Genomic DNA, 25,679 nt, shown 5'->3' on the forward strand with positions numbered 1-25,679 from the left:
ATGGATGGGTCATGTCTTTTTATCCAATCTGCAACCCTGTGGCGTTTTATGGGAGAGTTTAAGCCCAAATGGCACAACTTTTTATCCATTCAGCTGTCAATGGGCACTTGGGTTGTTTCCATTCATTGGCTGTTGTCAATAATGCTGCAGTGACCATGGGGGTGCAGATATCTCTTCAATATGGTGTTTTCATTTTCTTTGGATATATGTCCAGTATTGCAATTGCTGGATCATATGGCAGTTCTATTTTTTTTTTTTTTTGAGGAACCTCCATACTGTTCTCCATAGTGGCTGCACCAATTTACATTCCCACCAAAGGTGCACAAATGTTCCCTTTCCTCCATATCCTCACCAATACTTATCTCTTATCTTTTTTTTTTGTGAGAGAGTGATTGCACAGGTCCATGAGCGGGTAGTGGTGGGCGATGGGGAGGCAGAGAGAGAGGGAGAAATAGAACCTTGAAGCAGGCTGCACGCTCAGCAAGAGCCTGACGTTGCGCTCGATTCCATGACCCTAAGATCATGATCTGAGTTGAAATCAAGAGCTGGACACTTAACCAACTGAACCACCCAGGCATCCCATCTCATCTTTTTGGTGTTAAGTCGTTCTAACAGACATGAGGTGATATCTTGCTGTGGATTTGATTTGCATTTCCCTATTTGACTCTTTCTTAATCGATGTGTTTGAGATATTAATGTGACAAATTTGGGGGGAGGAAATTTTTTGAAGGGAAACATGTTCAAGAAGACATCTCTATGCCAAGTATATTACATTTTTAGACAGATTCAAAAACCAAAATGGTTACATACAAAGTTTTAGTGGGTTCTTTAACTTCTCATTTAGTCCCTACAGCTCTTACACATTCATGAATGTAAATGTCACTGTAAAACCAGAAATTCTACACTATTATTGATTAATCTTGGAGCTTTCTTAAATTGCATTTATGTTAAGAATAATAAGCTTCATTTTCTAAAGGAGAGTAGGAGAATGGTCATTTATGGATTTAAAATATATTCTGACAAAAACTGACCTTGGGAGTTGAGAGATATGAATACTTTGAAATGATGATATCGTTTAAAAAGTAGTTTAGATAGGATTTAATGGACTGTGAAACTGTAGTTTTAAATTAATGAGTGTACCTAGTAAAAAGCTTTGCACCGATAAAGAATATGAAAAGGCAACTGAAATATTATAATTATCTTAATAGTTAAAGCGTCTTATTAATATGTCAATTATTTTGACAGGTCTTTTGAGAGGGGTGAAAGGAAGGAGCTCTGTCTTTTAGCACCCTTATCATATCATTATAAATCATTTACCAAGTGCTCGCACGCACATTGCCCGATGGATCGTGCAATCAAAATGCATGCATCTTCTGGGCTCCAAGGAAATGTTGACCAAAGGCTTTAAAGCCATAATTACACGTCTAATACTGGGTCTTGATTTGATCTGTCAAAACCTTGAAAGTCATTACGCAAGAAGAAAAGACGACAGACATCTGGTCAATCAACTTTATTTTTAATTCACCAAACGCGGACTGACCTTTGTATCCAGATATAATGGAGGATACAAAAGGAAGAAAAGACAAGATTCCTATCCTCAAAGAAATTAGAATCAGAGGAAGATACTCTGCACAAGACAGTAAGACTTAAGGATATATACTGAGTAGCACTGAGGAGCGCATAACAACTTAGTGCAGCATAAACCCACACAAAGGGACACCATCAGTGACCATGGCAGGGAGTGGAAGAGGGTGATTGGGGCATACACCCTGGTGGGTGGGAGAAGCAGTGGACCTGTGTTCTAGTCTCCCAAATATCAGTGGCTTATTGTGGACCTTGGGCCATTAAGTTCCACCTCTCCTGACCTTGGCTTGATCAACACTACAAGAGAAAGTGAAGACCAGATGTTCTTTAAGGCCCAGCTATAACAATACAAGAGTCTAAGGACAAGTGCAGAGAACTTGGACAAAGAGGATGTTACACCTAAGAGAAAGGACCAGCACAAAGCCACGGAGGTGGGGAAAAAGCTAGTTTTTTCTGCGTGGGCAAGGTGTGTCATGGGACAGCGAGGATCTTAAGAAGCCTGTTTAACTACGATAAAGATTCTGGGTGCAGTAAACTTGGAAATGGGCAAGACCGAGCGTGAAGCCAGGTAAGGGACAATATGCAGGGGTCAACCGCAAAAGGACATACCGTGTGTCCTATGGTCGGAAGTCTGACTTATCTTCACGCTCCCCACCTCATTCTACAGTCTTTATGTCTTTTTGGAACCTCATGGCAACCCCTTCCCCAAACCCACACACCAGACAGAGGGAGGAGAAGGCGTAGCTACAGACACCCGCTGTTTAGATGCGCACAAGTAGACCCCTTTTGTGGGCCAGGAAGCCAAGAGCGGTTGCTGACAAGATGGTGGTCAATCCAATCAGCCTCAGCAGGCCTGGCACAGAGGGCAAGTGTCTCTCCAAGAAGGTCGTGGTAATGGGCTGTGCAGGGACATCCTGGGTTCAGAGAACATTCGGTGTCAGTACAGGACTTACACACTTTGCTCCAGAAATTCTTTGTTCCCTCCAGTTCTTTGAACATGACCCACTCCTGCCCACCTCTAGGCCATTAAATATAATATACGTGCTACCCACGACACTCGTCTCCGTTCCCCCACTAGGCCCTTTACTTTGCGAATTCTGACTCATCCTTCAAGTCTTAGTGTACAGGCTCCTGGGGGAGCCTTTCCTGGGCCCCCAAGCTAAGACGGCCCCTTCTTTTTACACCCTTGGCAAGTCTTCTTCATGACAGTTGGGCTTTCTGATTGTCATCTGTTCTCCCCACGTGTCGTTGCTCCGTGAAAGCAGTGCTGTACCCTTAGCATGGAGGCTGATGCGGAGGGAGTGCGCAGTAAGCATCTGTCGAGTTGAATGAATCTGTGGTCCCCTCAGCCCCCAGCCCCATCTCTGACAGAAGCACTAAGGCAACGACTTGGACGGGCAGTGCTATTCTTTTGGACTTCACATTCATCAAGGAATAACTTCGACCTTTTTGACCCCCGTCCTCTGTAATGCCTTTCACTTTATTCTCTGTGTCCTTCCTTCCAGTCAGGAAAACCTCCTGGGGTTTCATTACAAAAAGAACAGTGCATATATTGAAAAACGCTTTTCTAATCTAAATCTGCTCAATTTCCCTCCACCCCCACCCCCCCCCGGTCCCTAGACATATCTTCCTTTCATTTCCTACCCCCTATTGGGAATCACCAGGTTAGAGATTTATTCAGGAGGCATTTATTGAGTTCTTAATATGTTCTAGAACTCTCTGACAAAAAAAAATTGTATTTTTCCTAATAATCTGCAATGGATGTGGCAGGCTACAAATTTATCGATTTCTTTTAATTCTCTCATCTATGCCCTAACTCGTGGTATCCTTTTAAATTCTTCTTTTTTTGGAGGGGGGAGGGGGCAGAAGGAGAGAGAGAGAGAGAATTTTAAGCAGGCTCCACGTCCAGCGCGAGCTCGACACAGGGCTCCATCTCACAACCCTGAGATCATGACCTGAGCCGAAATCAAGAGTCAGAGGCTCAACCGACCGAGCCACCCAGGCGCCCCCTCATGGTATCTTTTCAAACACGCATGGGTTGAATCACTTAGCGAAAGGTATGTGAACATTATAAGTGGTTTTTTCTGCAAATACTTGTTTTTAGAGAAAAGGGATTTAAATTCATGAAATAAAATATAACCTACCACTGACTCTCGTTCTGACTGCCAGATTTCATCCTCGGGGATCTTCCCCATGGCATGCAGGACCTGAAAAGAGTATTTTGGTGAATAACAAAGGTGAAACCATCTTTCTGCCGGTTTATCTCTTGGGATATCCACCAAAAACACCCGAGTAAAAGCCAACGTAGTGCATTCAATCTTTCAAAGGCTCTGAAAGGTCTTTCAGCTATGACCTAAGAAGTTCCAACTATTAGGCTCGCCATAGATTTGAGTAGTTGTGAACATGTCTCAATAGCAATGAGATCGTAGGGATTGTCAGGAAATATACAAATGAACTCCGAGTCATAATAAAAACATTCTTGGTTCTATAGCATTAGACCTGGGTGACCTCTCAAGTACATCCATAGGGATCTTTTTGCCCCATGGGGTCTTTTTACTTTGGGTGGCATGATAGATATTTTCACTATTACTTTTGGGTTAAAGTGTTCATTGCACTTCAGGATACTGTTCAAAGGGTGTTTCATGGGTCTTTGCATGGAGGTTACTGGGGAGTTGGCCTCCAGGATCTCAGACATTTCTGACCCGCTTGTAGGACCCATGCGTTGCCTCCTTTCCCACAGCCCATGACCCAAGGCCCTACCTCTCGGGCTGCTCTCTCCCCAGCCTCCACGGCCCCCTCCATGTAGCCACTCCAGTGTGTGGCAGTCTCGGTGCCTGCGAAATAAATCCTGCCCACGGGCTGTCGTAGAACCCTTGAAACAAGAGCAAAAAGTGGTCAGTCTCAGAGAGGCGGAGAAAAGCCCTCCCACAAAGACCAAGTCCGGGCAGTCTTCTCCCACACGAAGCATCAGGAGGACCTGGGCAATTCCAGAACAATGTTCACAGGGGCCTCCAGCCAGTGCATGAGCTTTGCCACAGACAAGGAATTAAAGCTGAAGTGCTCCTGCCCCGAGGGCTTACAGGAAGAGGCGCTGATGTCAATGGAGTATTTGGTTCACCTACATGAAATGAGGGATGGTTTGGGCCCAGTCCTTTTATGGCTCCCCAGCTCCAGGCAAGGTGACACCTTCCCCAGTTCCCTCCCTGGTTATTCCACCAACGAATCTGGCAAATCAGTTCCTCTCGCGGAGCTCTGGATTCCCCATCTCTTAGAGGACCCAGTGCAATGCTTTTGAACGACTTCTCCATCAATCTGTGAGCCTGACTGTGGCCATAACACTACCACTCACTAGGGGCGCCTGGGTGACTCTGTTGATTAAGCATCCGACTCTTGGTTTTGGCTCAGGTCATGATCTCAGGGTCGTGAGATCAAGCCCCACATTGGGCTCCACACTCAGCGGGGAGTCTGCTTGTCTCCCTCTTCCTCTGCCCCTCCCCCCTGCTCTCTCTGTCTCTCACAAATCAATCAATCAATCTTGAAAACAAACCAAAAAAACCCTACCACTCACTGAGGGCTCGCCTCTACCCGTGTTAAGAGTTTTAACACATTAAATAACAGTTAACATTTATTGGGTGCCAAGCACTTCGAAGTGCATTAATCCTCACCACAACCCTATGAGGTCAGTGCTACGATCATCCCCGTTTTGCAGATGAGACAATGGAGCTACAGGGACTGTGACATTGTGATGTAGTGCCAAGACCCCCCTTCAGGAATGAAAGATTTCTTCCCAGCTGCTGGGAGTGCTGCCAGAAGATGCCTTCAGATGTCAGTCCTCTCTGGGGATTGCCTCTGCTGAAGGAAACTGCGTCACCCCAAGGTCATGCCTCCTTCCAGAAGCAGGAGCATTCAATGACTAATCATCATGGGGTGATAAGGACCTGACCCTCTCGCTCCAACTTGGAACAACTCTTAAGGGCCATCCTAGCTCCAGAGCTCCCTATGGGGTCAGCTGAGGCCTTCGTCGGAAGTACCTCCCAGTCCGACTTCTCCCTCTGCCCACTCTTGCCTTCCTCCTCTCACTTTCACAAGTACTGACCCCAAGGGCTGTCTCGAGTACACATCCTCTCTTTCAGAGTCTGCTTCCTGGGGAATCGAATCAGCAACAAAGATAGTCGTTCACTCCAGGTCACGGCTAGTAAGGCTCTAGGTCACGGCTACTAAGTGACAGAGCTGGTATTTGAACCCAGGCCATTTGACTCCAACATCCACAGTCTTTTTTAAAAAAAAAAAAGATTTATTTATTTATTTGTTTGTTTATTTGTTTATTTAGAACACGAGTCAGGGGAGGGGCAGAGGGAGAGAATCCTCAAGCAGACTCCCTGGAAAGCACAGAGCCCCACGTGGGGCTCGATCCCACGATCCATGAGATCATGACCTGAGCCGAAACCAAGAGCTGGATGCTTCACTGACTGAGCCACAGGCACCCCGAGCACCCACAGTCTTAATCACTTAGTTATACTTCTTCCCTCTATTGAATTATTTAATCTTTTTAAAGAGCTCCGTGACATACCTACTATTATCATTATCCCATTTTACACATGAGGAAATAGGCTTGGAGAAATGTGCACTGACTTGCCGAGAGCCACACTGCTAGGAAATAGCAGAGCTAGGATTTGGAATTGGTCTACCAGATGTCAAGGTCTCTGTTTTTTTTTTTTTTTTAAGGATTTTATTTATTTATTTGACAGCGAGAGGCAGCCAGCGAGAGAGGGAACACAAGCAGGGGGAGTGGGAGAGGAAGAAGCAGGCTCCCAGTGGAGGAGCCTGATGTGGGGCTCGATCCCACCGTCTGGGATCACGCCCTGGGCCGAAGGCAGACGCTTAACGACTGAGCCACCCAGGCGCCCCAAGGTCTCTGTTTTTTTGTCCTCTGTGCTTTGCCTTGTGTATCATCATCACTAGTTAGCAAAGGGTGACCATATGCTATACAAAGGACAGAAGTGTACTGCACTTGGCTTCTAAGAGGGGTGGTTTGCTGTTACCCTGACAAAAATACCATAAGGGATGCACTGTTATCCTGCCATTATTCATCCTATCTCAGGTTGCCATTATATCAAGTAAGGGATGTGAATGTCCAGAGTGAACACCCAAGCTCTATCTTGGTCAACACTGTACACCACCAAGCCTTTTATCAGAAAACCCAATGGGCTTGCTTGAATTGGTGAGTTTTCCTTCACTGGCCCTCACTGAAGCCATTAAGAATAAAAAAGGGGTAGAAAGTAGAAGAGAAGATATTACACAATATTAAATGCTGCCAATAATACATGGGATAATTTAGAATGATCCATAGCCATAAGGGCCTGGAGACCCTAAACGTATTCAGGAAGGATTCCCAGCAAGAGTAGGTAAATTCACTTTCTCCAAGTTCATTAAACAATGTTGCTTTTTACGCAGGAGGAAACAGGCCTGCTTTAATGTCAAGGTCTCTGTTTTTATCCTCTATGCTTTGCCTTGTGTATCATCATCAACATTATACATGTTCACTTTTTTCTTTTTTAGGATTTTATTTATTTATTTATTTATTTATTTATTTATTTATTTAGAGCACATGAGCAGGGGAAGGGGAAGAAAGAGAGAGAAAGAATGTCAAGCAGACACTGCACCAAGCGCGGAGCCTTATGTGAGCCTTGATCTCATGAGCCTGAGATCATGACGTGAGCCAAAATGAAGATTTGGCCCTTAACCCACTGAGCCACCCAGGTGTCCGAGCATGTTTGCTTTTTTCAAATTGGAAACCTCTAGAAGGCCTGGCCAAATCGTAGAATTAAATATTAGATGGGAGAATAAAGGCTTAGAGAACTAGTCATGCAAACAATTGGAATGTAAAAATGTAAAAACTAAGAATTAATTTCAAACAGATGAGATATTTTTCCTCTACTTGTCATGTGCAAATATTCCCTTGGGGGGAAAAACATCCAACAGCTGGAGAAGAAAAATCCCTGTCTCTTCTTTTGCAGGTGAGTGAGCAGACAGTATATATTCACAGAAAGGGATATTTCCATGTGTATTTCTCATGGCTTGCTGGAGTAAAATATTTCTTTATATCTTTTATTGCTTCATCACTACAATCCATTTTTCTGTCTATCCAGAAGTAAAATTCCGTAAGAAATGTGTGTTTATTTCTTCACTAACGCGCTGTCAGTACTGTCCTTCATCTTCATCTGGAAACAGAGCGTTTTCTGTGTACTTCCAGGGCCGTGAAGGGAACACTCTTTGCAGTACCGCAAATGTCATGAGCCTGACAGGTCAAGGGAAGCCCTGTGGCAGGCTGTCCTTGCTCAGTCCGGGAGCTCTGTCACCAAGATACCCTGAGCCTTAGTTCCTACCTTCCAAATTGAAGCCTGATAGATGTCCTTAGGAAGAAATACCACCAATGCCCGATACGACGTGGTTTATGTTGCCTCTGTGGGGTGGCCAGGGCCAGGCCCGTGTGGGTGAATCCCCTTTTGGCTCCCCACCATTCCGTGGCCCGATAGACATTTTCTTGCCACACCTTAGGGGACTGAGCATGAAACTTGCCATTCCGTGGCCAGAAATCTAATCATGCTGCAAAACCCAGAACCAAAAATCATGCTCTGATGGGCCTTTCTTTGTTGAAAAGGTAAGTTTTGTCTTCCTGAATGTGTTCTATGAGGCAAAGGTTCCTATTTACCTTTCTGATTCTCCAATCAATCCCCAATAGGACCCAGAGTCCAGCCATGCAGAACTTTCCCCAGACCTCCCCCAAACTTGAAGCATTCCCAATGTTTGCGCATAATGTTCCATCGGCCTGGGGTGCATCCTCCAATATCTTTCTCTGCCTTCTACATTCCTCAGCTGGTATGTGTATTAGGAAGCCTTCTTCGATTTCTCTTGGTAAGGCTAGCCCGTCTCTCCCTGTACAGGTCTCCACGCTCTCTGTACGCCTTACCACAACACATTATAGTCTTCTGGAGAGAACTCCCCCGCATCCCCACCCCAGTCCCCAACACTGTCAGCTCCTTCACAGCATGGAGGAATTTTCTTGGTATGGATGTTTCCAGCACAGTGCTTGGCAAATGGATGGCACTTAGCCAGTAAGTCCTGAATGAAGCAATTATTATGGATGTATTCTATACTCAGCATATCCCAAAATGAACTTAATGACCCAGTAGCTAATCAGGTCGTGCTCTTTGGCCCCAGAATGTTCTCGTACGTGGCATTTTGCTATCTGCAGGAAGATAAAGTGTGCACCAAAGTCACTGTGTGTCTTCTCACAAGCAGGTTTTAATCGTTCTTTGACTGATTTTCGTGGACAGGTTGATCATCTGTTTACATTCACTCATGTCTTCTTTTTATTGCATACTCCCAACAGGCTTTTCCTCACTACCCGACATTTCCTATCTTGTTTAGATTGAGCTCTTGGCATTAAATTATTGCTTGGCTTAGTATTACTATAAAGGTCATAATAATTACTGCTAGATCATCAATCCATACCTTGCCGTCGTCAGCAAACACAAGTATCCAAACACCAGTGAGTCCAACTTGGACACACAACGCCGTTAACACTAAAAGCCGTTGAATCGTGCACTTTGCGTGAATTGTATGGTATGTTAATTGTATCTCAGAAAAAGTGTTTAAAAAAACTCTTGGGGCACCCAGGTGGCTCGTTGGTTAAACATCTGACACTTGGATTTGGCTCAGGTCATGATCTCAGGGTCATGAGATCAAGCCCCGCGTCAGGCTCTGAGCTCAGCGCGTAGTCTGCTTGAGATTCTCCCTCTCCCTCTGCCCTTCCCCCCAATCACGCTCTCTAAATAAATAAATAAATAAATAAATAAATAAGATCAGTCTTTTAAAAAACCCTCATGTTGTCAGGAACATACTGATTATTATTCCTTGTATGCCATCTTGCGCTTTCTCATACACCTGCCAAGGAAAGTGAGGTCCAGAGAGAAGTGACCTGTCCCCAGCGTGACAAAGTTGGTTATTATAGAATCAGGACTGTACCCAACTCGCTGCATTCCCAGTCTAGAATTCATACTGAAGAACCAATGTATGTCTGAAATAGAGCCTTATTATCCTGATGTTTTCAGAGATATGTCCTTGGGGTCAGTGTTCTTTGTAATAAACTTCAAAGAAATTCTGACTTGAGGATTCCTTTTATTAATGCTGTACCCATGTTGGCACTTCTACAGTTCCATTTTTTAAAAAGATTTATTTATTTATTTGAGAGAGAGTGAGAGAAAGAGAGAGAGCGCGCATGTGTGCTCGCGCACATGAGTGGGGGGAGGGTCAGAGAGAGAGAGAGAATCTCAAGCTGACTCCACACTGAGCTTAGAGCCGAATGCAGGGCTCGATCCCACCACCCAAGAGATCATGACCTGAACCAAAACCCAAAGTCCAGTGCTTAACTGACTGAGCCACCCAAGTGCCCCAACAGTTCCATTTTTTTAAAAGATTTTATTTATTTATTTGACAGAGAGAGAGACAGCCAGTGAGAGAGGGAACACAAGCAGGGGGAGTGGGAGAGGAAGAAGCAGGCTCCCAGCGGAGGAGCCCGATGTGGGGCTCAATCCCAGGACTCCGGGATCACGCCCTGAGCCGAAGGCAGATGCTTAACGACTGAGCCACCCAGGTGCCCCCAACAGTTCCATTTTAAGGAAATTTTACTGAGCTCTAATCTCAAGATAATAATTCTTCTGACAATATAAGCAAACCCTCTGACTATCTAAATTCCTATTCTTATGTGGCCACCTTCGTTGGTTATATTGATTGGGATTGCTCTTTCAGAGGAATCCAGAGTGCAAGGCACCACCATCGTGCAGAATTATAATGACTTTACCCAGGAGATTCACAAGATACAAAGGAAATTGGGTCTTCCTTTTTCTTTCTTTCTTTTTCTTTCTTTCTTTCTTTCTTTCTTTCTTTCTTTCTTTCTTTCTTTTCTCATTTACAAGATAAAAAGGGAGAAGGGTTCCATAAACCCACTTAGAGCTCAGATTCCGGTTCAGGGAATTTCCATGAGAGCTTAGCACACTTTTACTCTACCTTCCATATTGAGTCATGATCCCAGGGGGAAAGTAGGTGGTGTAGCAGCCCCCGGAGTACTGTTCCTCGCACCAGTTCTTCTCTTCGTAGTGCACTGGCTGCAAGAGAGAAAGACCAATGTTCAGGGGAGACTCAAGCGAAGCTATCTAGTCTAGAATAAATCAAACACAGCCTGGTGGGCATGTTATTGAAGAACCAACATACGTCTGAAAGAGAGCTTTATTATTAACCTGATGTTTTTAGATATATGTCTTCAGGCAGGTAAATGTCCTTGGTAATAAACTTCGAAGACATTCTGACTGGAGAAAGTTCTTTCACTTGGTTCGTTCATGGCTCAGGAAACGTTCACGAACTGCAACTGTCTCATTCCACGTTTTAATTGTTCTTACCTTTTAAAAAGTTGTTAGTGCCTAATGGTATCAAGACAAGTTTAAAAAAGGATTTATTTACGCTTACTGGAGTGGTTGGAGCGGAGAAACCAGCAGAAAAACATGTCTGTCAAAGAAAAAGGATGACCAGATTCACGTCTGTGGTGGAAGCGAGCTTTGCTAAGGGAAGCTAGATGGACGAATGAATGCGTTCATGGGCTGTAGGCACGTCTATGGATGAGGGGCACCTGCATCAACTATTGGTCTGAAAAACGTGTTTTTGCCACGAACAGGTGAAACTTGAGTTGAGATTTTGCAAAGCTCGAGCTCTTTATTAAAATAACTAACATAAGCTTTTATCATGAAGCAACATAGCAAGTTTAAGAGAAAGAGGTCAGCTTAAATATAGATTCTGAAAAAATGTTTTGTCTAAAAAATATGCAGTTACATTGGATAGCACAAGGCCCTGCTTCTCCCTCTCCCTCTGCTCCTCCCCTCACTTGTGCTCTCTCTCTCAAATAAATAAATAAAATCTTTAAGAAAAATAAATAAAATAAACTTGCTAAATGGTCTATGGAAGCACAAAAAAATGAAGCAAAACACATTCTTCGTTATTACTATGCTTCTCTCCAAACCAATCAATCACTCTCGTTCAAGGAACTCCAAAAATCAACAGTATGAATTTCACTTACATCATATGCCGGGGGGGGGGTGGGGGGTGGTAAAAAAAACTCTTGCTTTAAAAGAATGAACAAAAATGACAAATCGAAAAGCTACAACCACCTGAGTGGGAGGGAGCGAGTCCCTGTGAAGTTGAGCAACATCAGTGTGGAAGTAAGAAGATTAAGCCATGTAGCTGTTCAGCTATGTCCTGGTGTGCGCTGCAGAGATTTGAGTAAGAAGCTTAACCAGTTAAACGTTCTTAGCCCCCTCATTTGATTTTTCTCCCGCTTTAACTGCTCATTTGTTTGTGGGTCTCCATTGTCTTCAAATGCTTCATGGATAACTGGATTCAATAATTGCTTTCAAAAGGTGATTTAATCCGTGTTCAAACGTTAACCCCCCCCCCCCCCCGCGGTCTGGTGCATGTCACGAGAACACCACCAATTCATTGCTTTAAACGTGGATGAGGGAGGTGATCATGTCTCCTGGTTAGGGGCGCATTGCGCCCTCTGGCGGTCACCAAATGCCCCTACCACACCGCCTCGCGATCACACCCCATCCTGCCTTTCACCATCTTGCCGGGGTGGGGGCTACCACTTGTGTAACTTGAAGATCGCAGGGTCCTCATCCTCAGGCTACTTCCGAAGGTGTCTGTGAAACTCGGCCAGCGGGGCTCCCCCTGAGCCAATCGGCGTGTTTTCCCTGCACCCCTGATGTTCAACGGTGAAACAAGAGAAAAGAGGATGTGCAGGAGAGGGACAGGCCACCGGATTCGTACCTCTGAGACAGTGGAGGGCGGGGTGGGTGTTAGGGAATGCTTATATGCTGGTTTATGTAAACAAATGAGAACCTCATCTTTTTATAGGATCGGAGAGAGAGAACACTCTTTGCCTTCCCATCCCGGCTGCCAGGATCCAGGATCTCCCCGAGGAGTAGAGAAGCTCTGCTCTTCTAACCCTCTGACAGAGGTGGGAGGGGCTTGGCCCAATGCTGTGCTCCAGGAAGAGCGCTGAACTCAGGGACAAGTGTAGCGTCGCCCGCAATACGACAGTGCTGTGGGATTCTTGAACTATCAGTGAAAACATGAACTCTCTAGATCCCGACTTGCATGAGCCTATCCCTGGTAGCCCCTTGAGGACAAAACCAGGGGTCTCTCTCCTAGGAAAGCAATGAAACATAGTCTTACCTGCAAAGCTTCTTGGGAGCCCAGAACTTTTGCATAGAGCTCACACAGTTTCTTCATCCTATGGGAGGAGTGGGGAGAAAAAGACAAAAGGGCAAATGAAGAAAGAAAGGAAGTAAAAGAGACACCTGTCCCTTCATTCAAAGACCCTGTGAGCTATTGCTTCCACCTGCCATTTCATTTTAATTCTTCAAAACAAGACATTTGGTTCTATTTCAAATGTCTTGAGTCTATGTGGTCACCGACAATATGATGGAAGAGAAAGTGATACATGGCCCCGGTCGTCATTCATTCAAGGAAACATTGTATACCTCTTAAGTGTCAGTCTGCGAAGTGCTGGAGATTCTGGGAGGATCCAGACATGATCCTTGCTTCCCCCCTTCCTCCCACCACCCCACTGCCAGGCAACGGGCAGAATGGAAAGAGGAAGGGGCAGGAAAAGCCTTGAATTCTGCTTCTGCCTCTTATATACTCTGAGATCTCGAGCAGGTTACTTAAGCTTCCTGAGCTTTCGTTTTCTCAACAAACTGGCATGATTTTTTTCTTTCACGGTGTGAGACAATGTGGTCCTCAGACCACCACCAGCACATCTCCCCCGGAACTTGTTAGAAATGCAGATTCTCAGGCCCCGCCCCAGACCTGCTGATTGAGAAACAGCAGTGGCAGAGCTGTGCTTTCCCGAAGCTTCCAGGTGATTCTCAAGTTTGAAAACCACTGATACACAGCATAGAAAGTTATGTTTTATAATAACTGGGACAAAATAGATGCTCAATAAATGGTAGCTCTTAAGCAATTTAGTTTCATGGGGGAGTTGGACATTAGCCAATAGTTATTATTAGTCGAGTAAGGTGTGAAATTATAGTTATTTCAAGTGTGATTTTTACAGAATGCTGAAGGGACTCTTACAGATGATTTAGAGTCAGGCAATGATTTTCAAAAGTATTATTAAAACCTACAAGTGAAAGACAGATTATTCAATAAAATGGCACTGGGACAAAGAGCTACCCATGAATGAAACCAAGTTCACCTCCTATGTGACTTCTTCTTTTTTTTTTTTTTTAAGATTTTATGTATTTGATAGAGAGAGAGCAGGAAAGCACAAGCAGGGGGAGTGGCAGAGGGAGAAGGAGAAGCAGGCTCCCCACTGAGCAGGGAGCCCGATGCGGGGCTCGATCCCAAGATCCTGGGATCGTGACCTGCGCCGAAGGCAGTTGCTTAACCAACTGAGCCACCCAGGCGCCCCTCCTACATAACTTCTTACACCAACATATATTTTGGAGGATCAAAGGTCTTCAACGTAATAGATGAAACCAAAAAAGTAATCCGAAATGAGTGCTTTTTAAAATAATCTTGGAATAGAAAAGTCTTTTCAATGTATGCAAGGCCATTCCGAAGCCATGATTTTAAAAACTGATAAATTTAACTTCATAAACATTTAACATTTTCTTATCGTGTAAAACACATAAACCATAAACATGATCAAAAGATAAACTGGGAAAAGATTTGTTGCAGGCACTGTTCCAGGCACTGGAGATCCGGCCATAGACCGGCCAGGCAAAACCTTCTACCTTCACAGATCTTGATATTCCAGGGGTGATTTTTTTTTTTTTTTTTAGGTGCGTGGCCCGGTCAGACCTCCATACCCCCGGTCAAGCGCAGCCATGACAAGAGTCACAAAGAAGCAGGATAATGGAGGGGAAGGAAAGCGCCATCTTGTAATTCAGAGGCTCGTAGTTGGTCAATATGCATCAGTGGTGGTGTGGGACTAAAGAATTGCTAGTGGTGAATATTAACTGCTGGAAGGAACTGCCATCTCCAGAGAAACCCGTCCCTCTGTACCTGTAATCTGTAATTGTTATGCATCACTCACCCGGATATACCCAGGCTGCCTTGCGTTGCGGTCATTTGTCTACCTGGTTATCTCCTTCCCCAGTACGTTTTCAGCCCCTGGGCTCTGTTCATTTTTGTATTCCATATAGTTTCTTGCATGGTATCATGTACAATAAACTCAATAAATATTAATTTGAACACTCGGTTCTTAAATCACTGGCACTGTGCCTTTCTACAAGAGCCTCGTAATTAACATCGCAGACACGTAGCATTGCGAGTACATATATTATTAGGCAGTCTTCAAATTAAAAAGTTAAGTAAAATGGAAAGGCAAGCAAGTAGGCAGAAAAGAAGGAAAGAAGAGAGAAGAAGCACTTTGTTCCGTACCTTTCATCTTTGGTAAGGCGCGCCAGTTTTCTGGCTTTGTGGGCAAGGATAAATCTGAAACACACCAATAAGAAAAAGGGAGGGGGAATTGACGGCTGCTTTCCTCCTGGCCCCATTTCTATAGCTACACGTGTGCCTAGAGAACAAATCAGAAGTCAACCAGAAGACACAAATTATATACTGGTTCATTTTGTTCAATGTTTTACTGCTCATGTGCTACCTTCTTGAAACTGATCAGCACCTGCGGCTTCCGGGATGTGAGGGACGACACACAGGTGACCGGCCATAATTTCCACCCAAGATAATACAATGATTGACCTACCTCCCCTGCCACATGGCTGATGGCCAACAAGAATGAGCCCTTAGTCTCAAATGCTCACCTGAGACCATCCTGCCCTTACTCTTTGGTTCCATCTCCACGACAGTGTCCCTCTAGCGCCCAAGCTTCTAAAATCGGCCTCCGTTTCTAGCCCTATGATTGCCTTTGACTTAACAACTGGCATTGATCTGCTGTCGTCACCCGGGGCTCTCGTGGAAATGAATTTGTATGTATCTTAGGGCCCATCTCAAGTTTGGCTGTTCCAGGTAACCACCAATCTGGGTCAGGTTCTGACCCCCAAGACATCCCCAATCTGTGCTGGTTTTCCCTGCCAAGCTGAGGACGGGGCTGGTCGTGGCTCCTCTCTAGCGGGACTCTGGAAAATCTCAGCACCCCACATAATTATCACTGAAGCCCTTTCAGTGAAACACCCTAAAGTCATCTTCATATTACGCTTTCACAAAAGATAGCTCACCAAAATATATCTACCCCAGCACTAAATATGAAGCAGAAAGTGGATACGACAAATTTTAAAATGTTATTGGTATCCTACTTCCTTTCTGAATATTTACCCACTGGAACGCATTTTTTTAAAGGCATTCAGAATTTTCCTACTGCCAGAGTTGGAGATTTGTACCCATTGAGTAAAAAATTATTTAATAAAATTTGGGGCACACTTATTAATAGTATGGGAATATTTTGTCCACCAAATAGCATCCACAGCACCATAAGCATGCCTTACCCCATTATGGCTGCATAGTTGCCGTCAGGTTTGGTATCATCCAGCGTGTAGGCGATTGGAGCTTCCTCTCCTTCGATAATCATGGTTCCACAGTAATCTTGAAAAAACAGCAACATGGAAAAAGATATCCATCACCTTAGCAAACTACCCCTAATCCAGGCTGCAATTCAATAAAATCTTGTCTTCTCTGTCATTAAGACTTGTGTCCCAGGACGCCTGGGTGTTTCAGCTGGTTAGGCGTCTGCCTTCGGCTCAGGTCATGATCCCAGGGTCCTGGGATCAAGTCCCGTGTGGGGCTCCTTGCTCAGCAGGGAGCCTGCTTCTCCCTCTGCCTGCTGCTCCCCCTGCTTGTGCTCTCCCTCTCTCTCTCTCTGACAAATAAATAAATACAATCTTAGGGGACGCCTGGGTGGCTTAGTTGGTTAGCCGACTGCCTTCGGCTCAGGTCATGATGCTGGGGTCCCAGGATCAAGTCCCACATCGGGTTCCCTGTTCAGTAGGGGGTCTGCTTCTCCCTCTGACCCTCCCCCGTCTTGTGCTCTCTCTCTCTTTCATTCTCTCTCAAAAAAATAAATAAATAAAATATTTGTTAATAATCTTAAAAAAAGACTTGTATCCCGTCTTGCTTCCTCTTTCATAAGAAATCAGATAAAACCAAAGATGTGTAAGAAAAAAAAAATTAGTCCATCATCATAAAATAGAAGGGACTGAATGTTCATTTTTTATGAGGAACCACTTAGACTAAGCCAACCAGTTCTTGGTTTTCTGGAGACAGGGCAGGGAGGACATGGATAACTGGGCTCCACAGAGTCCCAAACCCTCATTCGCTACATGATCTCCAGAACAACTCCGGAAACAACGTCAGCTCAGTCTGGTCCAAAGTGCTTTTCTCATTCACCTCCAACGTTTCCTTGAAAATTTGAGGTTGTTTGAAGAAAATTATGGGGGAGGACTCTGGAACAAATGTTGTCTAGGAAGTTTGATGACAGGGTTTCAAAAGGAGGAAGAAAGAACAGGGAACTATGAGGGTATGCACTATGGTGCATTGTTAACCAAAAAAAGCAAATTTCAGTGTAGTATGTATCTTGTTTTTTTTTTTTTTAAATGCTTTTGGAAAAATATGTTAGATATTTACTTAAAATTATATTTGCATATAAATGTTACATTTAAAAATATATATTCAAAGTATATATGTATTTCAATATATATGTATACATTTATTTAAAGTATTACCTATGCATATAATAAATTTCTTTTATTTTTTAAGATTTATTTATTTGAGAGAGAGGGGAGAGGCAGAGGGAGAGAGAGAATCTCAAGCACATTCCCTGCTGAGCATGGAGCCCAACACAGGGCTCAATCCCATGACCCTGAGATTATGACCTGAGCAGAAACCAAGAGTCAGACGCTTAACTGACTGAACCAACCAGGCGCCCTGCATATGATAAATTTCTAAAGATAAACAACTTAAATTTTTAGTAAATTTCCGTAAGGGGAGGGCATGCCAGGACACACACCATAGGAAAAGGACATTTTTCACTTTTATTTTTTTTGTATGTTTTATAGGGAACACATATATTTTTGTAATCTTTTAAAAAGCAGGTATTGCTTCTGTCATTTTATTTTTTATTTTTTAATTTTTAAAAAGATTTTATTTATTTATTTGAGAGGGAAAGCAAGAGACAGAGAGAGAGAGAGAGCACAGAGGGAGAGGGAGAAGCAGGCTCCCCGCTGAGCAGGCAGCCCGATGTGGGGCTCGATCCCAGGACCCTGGGGTCATGACCTGAGCCGAAGGCAGACGCTTGACCGACTGAGCCACGCAGGCGCCCCTCACTAGCCACATTTCAAGTGTTCAACACCCACATGTGGCTAGTGGCCATTGTACTGGACAGACCACCTACCAGAACATTCCCACTGTTATGGAATCTAGCACTTTCGTGGGCATCCCTGTAACATTCCATCCGTCACAACAGCACACCTGTTGAATATACACGAATCACCTTAACTTAATATAGTAGAGTCTCAACGAAGGAGATTGCCCGGGGATTTTCAGAATCCCTACTTTTGTGAATGGCTCTGCAAATTCATGCTTCAAAAAAACTGTATTTTTGGAAAGTGACAATAACTATTTTCACAAGATTTTGTGGCAGGATGAAACAAGACTTTATAGTAAATTATGAAAAAAGTGTCAGTCATAGTTCAAGGGAAGTGAATTCCCTGAGTTGGTGCCAACATATTTTATTGGCTCGAACGGTACTCAGCACCTGGACTAATAATGTTTTCTGCCCAGCATTCTAGTGAAACCAGGTACATGCAAATACATGTCTTTACACCAGGTTTCTTGGACCTTCTCCTAATACTCACCCTTCTTCCTCCAGAAGGGCTCTTTATAATAAACCATACACTTGATGACTGAGCCCAAAGGCACACGAGTGATCAGCTGGTTTCTCATCATTGGCAGAGGGGGATTGAAATGAATCTTCATCCCCAGGATAGGAGGAACAGCACTAATCACGTACTTAGCCTGCAAGGAAAACAACGTGCTTACATATTGCTCGTGGATTTTTTGTTTTGTTTTTGTTTTTTTCCCTAATGTTTCTCCTTCATTTTACCCTTGGCCCCCTTGGAATGTCTTTTTTATTTTTTTTCCAAAGATTTTATTTGTAAGTAATCTCTACACCCAACATGGGGCTGGAACCCACAACCCCAGGATCAAGAGTCGCCTGCTTCACTGACTGAGCCAGCCGGGCGTCCCTCGAAATTCTTCTTAACAGGAAAACGGGAAGAATCGTGTTAAAACCCAAATTAGTCTTTAGTGTTCCCTAGGTCAAATCCTCCCATGACTTTCCATCACATTGGAGTCAAAGCCAAGTTCCTTACACTCACCTCCAAGGCCATATATATAAATGGACCCTTGTTACCGCTCTGATCTCATCTTCTGGTACTCTTCCCCTCATTCCTTTAATTCTGCGGTTTGACCACCTTGCTGTTCCTTCGTCATGCTGGGCTTACTTCTACCTCAGGGCCTTTGCATTGGCTGTTCTACTTGGAATGCTCTTCCCTCGAAGAACCCCATGGCTCAACCCCTCACCTTTTTTTGGTTCTGTGCTAAAATATCACTTTCTGAGTGAGGCCTTCCCCTGTGACCTTATTTCAAATTGCATGACTTATCCCCTCACCCCCCCCTTCTGGTACATCCCTCTCCTCCTTCCCTGACTGAGTTTTCCTGTAGTACTTACCACTATCTGGGATACTTTATATCTTAACCACATGTTTGATTATGGCCTTTCTCCTTCACTAGAATGTAAGCCACATGAAAGCAGAGAATTTTATCTGTTTTGTTCCCTGCTGTGTTCCCAACTCCTAGAATAAGGCCAGACATATAGGAAGCACTCGACATTTATTAAATATTTTCTTTGGTATCTGATTACACAGGAGCCCAATACAGAGGCTCGATAATACATGATTTTGTAAATTTGCACTCTCCCCAAATATTCTGGTTCTCTTTTCCCTTCTTTCAGACAGAGGTCACTTTTTCGCCTTTGGCAAAGGGATTGTCTATGAAGTCTGGAATATTCTTGGCTTTATTTAATCTTTGGTTATCTATGGGATTCTGGCCCCTTCCCCTAGTTTAAGGTTCTTGGTTACCTCATACACCTCATGGTTGAGAGTCTCCACAAGGACATTTTCTCCTGTCTGGTCAATGTGGGTCACAGGCCTCTCCAGCTTCACTTGGTCTCCAAGGAGGTCCATTATCCGCTCACTCACTTGCCCAGATCCACCCACAAATTTCCTCTCCTGGAAAGAAAAGAGGACTCAAGAGATGGGTATGGCAATATAGGAACAGGTTTCAATGACTCAGTTGCTAGTTTTTCTCACATATCTCTCTGTGAGATGTATAAATTGCATTTCGCTGTTGTGATTCGTGCCTTCGACCATCGTTTTCTAACTAGTGATTGCTGGCTTCTGACAAAATTACAGGCTTTCTAACCAGGTGACTGTTAGGCCATTCTCTTGTGGATTCCCAGGCTCCACCCTCTGCTGGACATCCTCAGCCTGACCTCCCATGGCCCACCTGTCCGGCCACTAGCCCTGCTTTGTGTCCCACCTAGATCCTTCTGTTGGTTGCTTGCCCAAGCGCACCTAAGCTTATTTTTCTCTTCCTTGTTACTCAGGCTGAGAACCTCCCTGGCCTACCCACCACCCCCAGGCCACCCGACTCTCTGTTGCCGGCTGCCCGTCTCATCCTGGGTCACATGCCTGTTGCTTCCGAATGTTCTGCATGACTGGGCACACGGTTGAGCTGACTGCCTTCTCCTGAATTTTCAGTTCAAGTAATTTTGTAAAAGATTATTTCAAACAGTCTGAGAAGAAGGAGAAGGAGAGAGAGATGAAGATGAGAAGGATGAGGAGAAGGAGTGGGGAGGAGGAGAAGGAAGAGAAGGAGCAGGGAGGAGAATGAGAAAGGGGAAAGGAAGAAAAATGACCAGCAAGCAGATTATATAAGATCTCTACTTCACTTCCTACTGGGCCTAGCACAGAGCTTTATACAATGCTGGGGCTCAGGAAACAGGGAATGAATGAAAGGATGAATGAAGGAAAACATGAGCGAATGGATTTTGTGTGGTATGTGTGTGTTTGAAATTGAAAACGTGTGTCTGACTTTCCTTTCTGAGCTTTCCAAGAAGTGCTCAGGCTATGTGCATCGGATGGTCTCCTACAAACTTTCCGAATAATAATCAGACGCACATCCAAATGGAAACTTGCAAGAGTGTAGTGAGGTAGCGAGGTTATCTTAAAGCCCCATTGGCTGCTGGGTCCTCACGTTGGGTCCCTAACAACAGACTGCCCCTCACAAAAGCCACTTGGAGCGGCCATCATGAAATTCTGAAGGCCACAAGCCTGCCTCTTGCTTCATCCGTTCACGACTGAAAGATGATGCCAATCTTTTATTTAAGCATGGCGGTCTTCTGTTGGAACAGCGTGGGGATGCATGAGTACCTGCCCTCCATTGGTTGTTGAGATGATCCTGGTCGTGCCCCCACACTGCTTCACATACCACAGGAACCAGAGCGCAGAGACCTCGTGGGTCTCTGCGGTGACACACAGGTTCACAAAGAGAGTGGCTAGCTGCTTGGCAGATCTGCTCAGGAAGAAACGAGGGCACAGTTAGCAAGTGTGGGAGGGCATCTTCTTCATAACCTGGATATTAGTCAAGCAATGCGTTTACTTGGCTAATGTTAGCACAGTTTGGCAAGCGGCAGAAAATTGTCACTAGAATCCGGTTTTATAAAACATGACATCAGAGCCTCTGGGAATGAGAGTTATTTCCCCCTTCACCCAAACAGCTTATTCAGGATTAGCTTGTATTCCCTATTCTGTGCTATCATGGCTTCTCTCCATATGCCTGCTCCTCTTTCTGTGATCCCCATCTCAGCAAAAGGCATCACCATTCACCCAACCGCTAAGGCCAACACTCTAGAAATCAACCTTAATTTCTCTCTTTCCTTCACTCTCCCCTCAGCCCAATCCATCAGGAAGTCCCACTGTCTCTCACCACCTCAGCCCACCATTACCACCACCAAGGCAGCGTCATCTTCTGTCAAGAGTATCGCAATTATTTCTTCCAGACTGGTCGCTCTGCCTCCACTCATCGTTACCTGGTATCCATTCACCACACTCGAAGCCAGAAACTTTTTAGCCCCTCCCCGCTGTGGTGCTCTTTCTATAGCATAAATCGAGTCATGTCATTCTCTTGCTTTAAGCCCACCAGTGGCATCCTATCGAAACCAGAATGGGATTTGGATCTTTCACCTTTGCCCACCGAGCCCCAAGTGATCGAGCCCCAAGTGATGGAGCCCAGGCCTACTTTTTCTACCTCATTCTGGACTCGCTCTATTTCTTCTCACGTCTCCTCAGAAAGGTGAGCTCTTCTACTTCTGTGAAAAGGAACACCAGCTTCCATTTACCCAGTACCCTGGCATTCTCTATCATCTTACCATAGTATAGTGTCTTTAGAACTCTTTTCGTTGCCTTAAATTATCTTTATTATTGGTTCACTCTTTTCTATTGTGTCTCCCCTACTATAATATCAACCAATGAGAACAGGAATCTTAACTTTCATGCTCACCAGTGTTCTCTTTAATAGTGTCTGGCACATAGTAAGCACTCAATAATCACTTGTTGGATGACTGAATGCATGAATGGTTATCAGTTAAACATTATTTTTATTTTTTTAAAAGATTTTATTTATTCATTTGACAGAGAGAGAGACAGCCAGCAAGAGAAGCAACACAGGCAGGAGGCGTGGGAGAGGAAGAAGCAGGCTCCCAGCGGAGGAGCCTGACACGGGGCTTGATCCCAGGACTCCAGGATCACTCCCTGAGCCGAAGGCAGACGCTAAACGACTGAGCCACCCAGGCACCCCTAAACATTATTTTTAAATTATCCATAATGGGGGCACCTGGGTGGCTCGGTCGGTTAAGCAACTGCCTTCAGCTTAGGTCATGATCCCAGGGTCCTGGGATCGAACCCCACATCAGGCTCCCTGTTCAGCAGGGAGCCTGCTTCTCCCTCTCCCTCTGCCCTTCCTTCCCGCTTGTGTTCTCTCTCTCTCAAATAAATAAAATCTAAAAAAAAAATTAAGTAATCCATAATGTGCAAAGGATATGCTAGGTGCTGCCCCAAATACAGAATTAGTCACAATTTTTAAAAAAGATTTTATTTATTTATTTTAGAGAAAGAGAGAGGAGAAACAGAGGGAGAGGGAGAAGCAGACTCTGTGTTGAGCACAGAGCCTGATGCAGGGCTCGATCCCATGACTCTGAGATCACAACCTGAGCTGAAATCAAGAGTCAGACACTCAACTGACTGAGCCACCCAAGTGCCCCTAGTCCCAATTATTTATTCAGTTATTTTACTATCTAATGGAAGACAAGCTTAAAGGATGGATAAGGGGGAAAAGCAACTAATAGACAGCACAGATATTTTGTGAAATTTTGCTTGGGGTTGGCAGGTCAACAGCAAAAGGCTATATCCTATCTCTTGCAATTCCAACAACTCAGTTATATCTAACACCTTTTTTTAAAAGATTGTATTTGTAAGTCATCTCCACACCCAGTGTGGGGCTCGAACCCACAACCCCGAGATCAAGAGTTGCATGTTCTTTTTTTTTTTTAATTTTATTTTATTATATTATGTTAATCACCATACAGTACATCCCCAAGGAGTTGCATGTTCTACTGGCTGAGACAGTCAGGCGCCCCTATCTAACATTTCTAAAATTCACCAGTAGTAATGTGTACTCTGGGACATGTTTAATAAGAGCCAATTCCCCCTTTTGACTTAGACATAAAGTTCGAGTGATGTTAATCTGCTTATATCTGAGGCAGAGTTTGACCCCTGGTCATGCCGACAATGGGTGGCAGAAATGATACTGCCTTCCATGACTGAACTCTTTCGTATTCCATGGTTTTTAAACCTACTGTATTGAAATGTCATAACAATTCTATAAAACAACAAATTTTTGGGGCGCCTGGGTGGCTCAGTTGGTTAAGCATCTGCCTTCAGCTGGGGTCATGATCCCAGCGTCCTGGGATGGAGCCCCACATTGGGCTCCGTGCTCGGAGGGGGGCCTGCTTCTCCCTCTCCCTCTGCCACTCCCCCTGCTTGTGCTCTTCTGCTCTCTCTGTCAAATAAAGAAATAAAATCTTAAAAAAAAAATCCCAGCAATTTCTCCCCAATTCACAAGCCTGAAAACTGCGTTTCAGGGAGGTTAGTGATACGTCATACACAGTCCACTAAATGGTACGACTTCAAACCAGACCACACCTGATCCAAACCTCATGCTTTTACTACCTTGAAATGCTTTCTGATTAGGCAGCTGACAAGCTCGAAAGTACAAATACTCACCAAGGACCACATCCCTACACAAGTGTTACCTTGACTCTGGAAGTTTCTAGAATCAGGCCCAACACACATACCAGTTCCTGACAATTTTTGCAACCCTAACAACCTGATAGCGTGTTTGTGACAGCCCCCATCATTTAGCCTGAAACTAGTATAATATATACGTTGAAGTGACTTAAAGTGAGTTTTGTTAGATTCCTCATGATAACCGAAGGGAACCGAAGGGAGGGAAATTGCTGACTTGTTTTTTCTTTGCGAAGGCCATTTGTGGCATCCATCTAAAGCAACACCCAGACGTGAGTTTAAAATATTATTTCAAAGTGAAAACATCCTTTGCTGTTTCCCAATGTCCTATTCCTTTTGTTCCTTAATTTTTTTTTTTTTAAGATTTTATTTATTTATTTGACAGAGAGAGAGACAGCCAGCGAGAGAGGGAACACAAGCAGGGGGAGTGGGAGAGGAAGAAGCAGGCTCCCAGCAGAGCAGGGAGCCTCATGCGGAGGTCGATCCCGGGACTCTGGGATCACGCCCTGAGCCGAAGGCAGCCGCTTAACGACTGAGCCACCCAGGCGCCCCATTTTTCCTTAATTTGTAAGGGAACTGCGGGGGCATAAGGTCAAGGGAGTAATAAACAACTGAAATTTAACACTGGCCCAGCTAAGACAGCCAAGATTAAACACAAAAATACTGGTGTGATTCTAGTTGTTATTGTTGCCAACTGGGTGGGAAAGAAATCATCCTGGCTTGAAATAGAGGGAGGATCTCAAAGCAATTCTCTCTGGAGGGCCAGGCCCTTCCTAATCCTTTATTTGACTTATGCTGGGAGCTTTAGTGAGAAAAGAAATGAGAAGAACAACATCTGACGGATGGAAGGTCAAGGAAGCCAGTGCAATAATATTTTCATGTTCTTCGCCCTGTTGACTTTTTAAAAGATAAATGTTATTATCTTTCTCTACATGAAAAATACATACACATTATATAAAAGTTGGAAATTTCATAAAGTAAAAAGGTGAGAGCATGAGTGTCTTCCTTATTTCTGCCTCCCCAAAAGATAATCACTGGTTTCATTTTGGGACTTTTTTTTTTAGTTACAGGTTTTGAAAAGTGTATTTACATAGCCTTGACCACACCGTAAATGTGACCTGTTTCTGAAAAACATGTTTTATTTTATTGTATTTTGAGAAACACTTTTTAAATGATAATAACTGAAAGACTGATCAACATTGTTCTTCAAATATATGACTCTGCTTCAGTTTGAGTAACAATAGGTTGGATATCTTGGGGATTACTTCCTTTAAAACCAGAAAAATGATAGCATGTAGATCTTGCTTAGGGAAAGTTAAAAATTACCTTGTGTTCACATAATCTTAATATCCCGGAATGTTTTATTTTGTCAGCCAACAACCTAGAATATTCACTAAGCGGGGTGGGCTTAGGCCAAGGACAATGGTAGAAAAAGTCAGATTTCTATAATCCCAAAGGAATATAATTAGTCCTATTTTCAAGGGGCTTCAAAGCTCTCTGAAGAGCAAAGACTTTCCTGAATTTATGAAAAGCTTTTCGTAATGGAAGTTCTAAAACAAATGCAGATAATTAAATACTCACTATGTTTATAAAATCTAATGT

At 44.1% G+C, this 25,679-nt stretch overlaps 1 protein-coding gene across 2 annotated transcripts in view; it reads right to left on the reverse strand.

Annotated features, from left to right (window-relative positions):
- Positions 1-1,495: 1,495 nt before the first annotated feature.
- MAOB (monoamine oxidase B) overlaps positions 1,496-25,679 on the reverse strand; it is a 68,625-nt gene continuing 44,441 nt past the window's right edge. For both annotated transcript variants that reach the window (XM_002922898.4, XM_034649320.1), the window contains 10 exons: positions 21,147-21,288; positions 19,794-19,943; positions 18,510-18,669; positions 16,146-16,242; positions 15,085-15,138; positions 12,871-12,928; positions 10,654-10,751; positions 4,345-4,456; positions 3,729-3,791; positions 1,496-2,498 (listed from right to left, as the gene is read on the reverse strand). In XM_002922898.4, the coding sequence (XP_002922944.1) occupies positions 2,346-2,498; positions 3,729-3,791; positions 4,345-4,456; positions 10,654-10,751; positions 12,871-12,928; positions 15,085-15,138; positions 16,146-16,242; positions 18,510-18,669; positions 19,794-19,943; positions 21,147-21,288 (1,087 nt within the window). In that variant the 3' untranslated portion in view covers positions 1,496-2,345. The remainder of the gene's footprint in view (positions 2,499-3,728; positions 3,792-4,344; positions 4,457-10,653; positions 10,752-12,870; positions 12,929-15,084; positions 15,139-16,145; positions 16,243-18,509; positions 18,670-19,793; positions 19,944-21,146; positions 21,289-25,679) is intronic.

Source organism: Ailuropoda melanoleuca, chromosome X, assembly GCF_002007445.2.
Source record: "Ailuropoda melanoleuca isolate Jingjing chromosome X, ASM200744v2, whole genome shotgun sequence".
Lineage (NCBI taxonomy): Eukaryota > Metazoa > Chordata > Mammalia > Carnivora > Ursidae > Ailuropoda > Ailuropoda melanoleuca.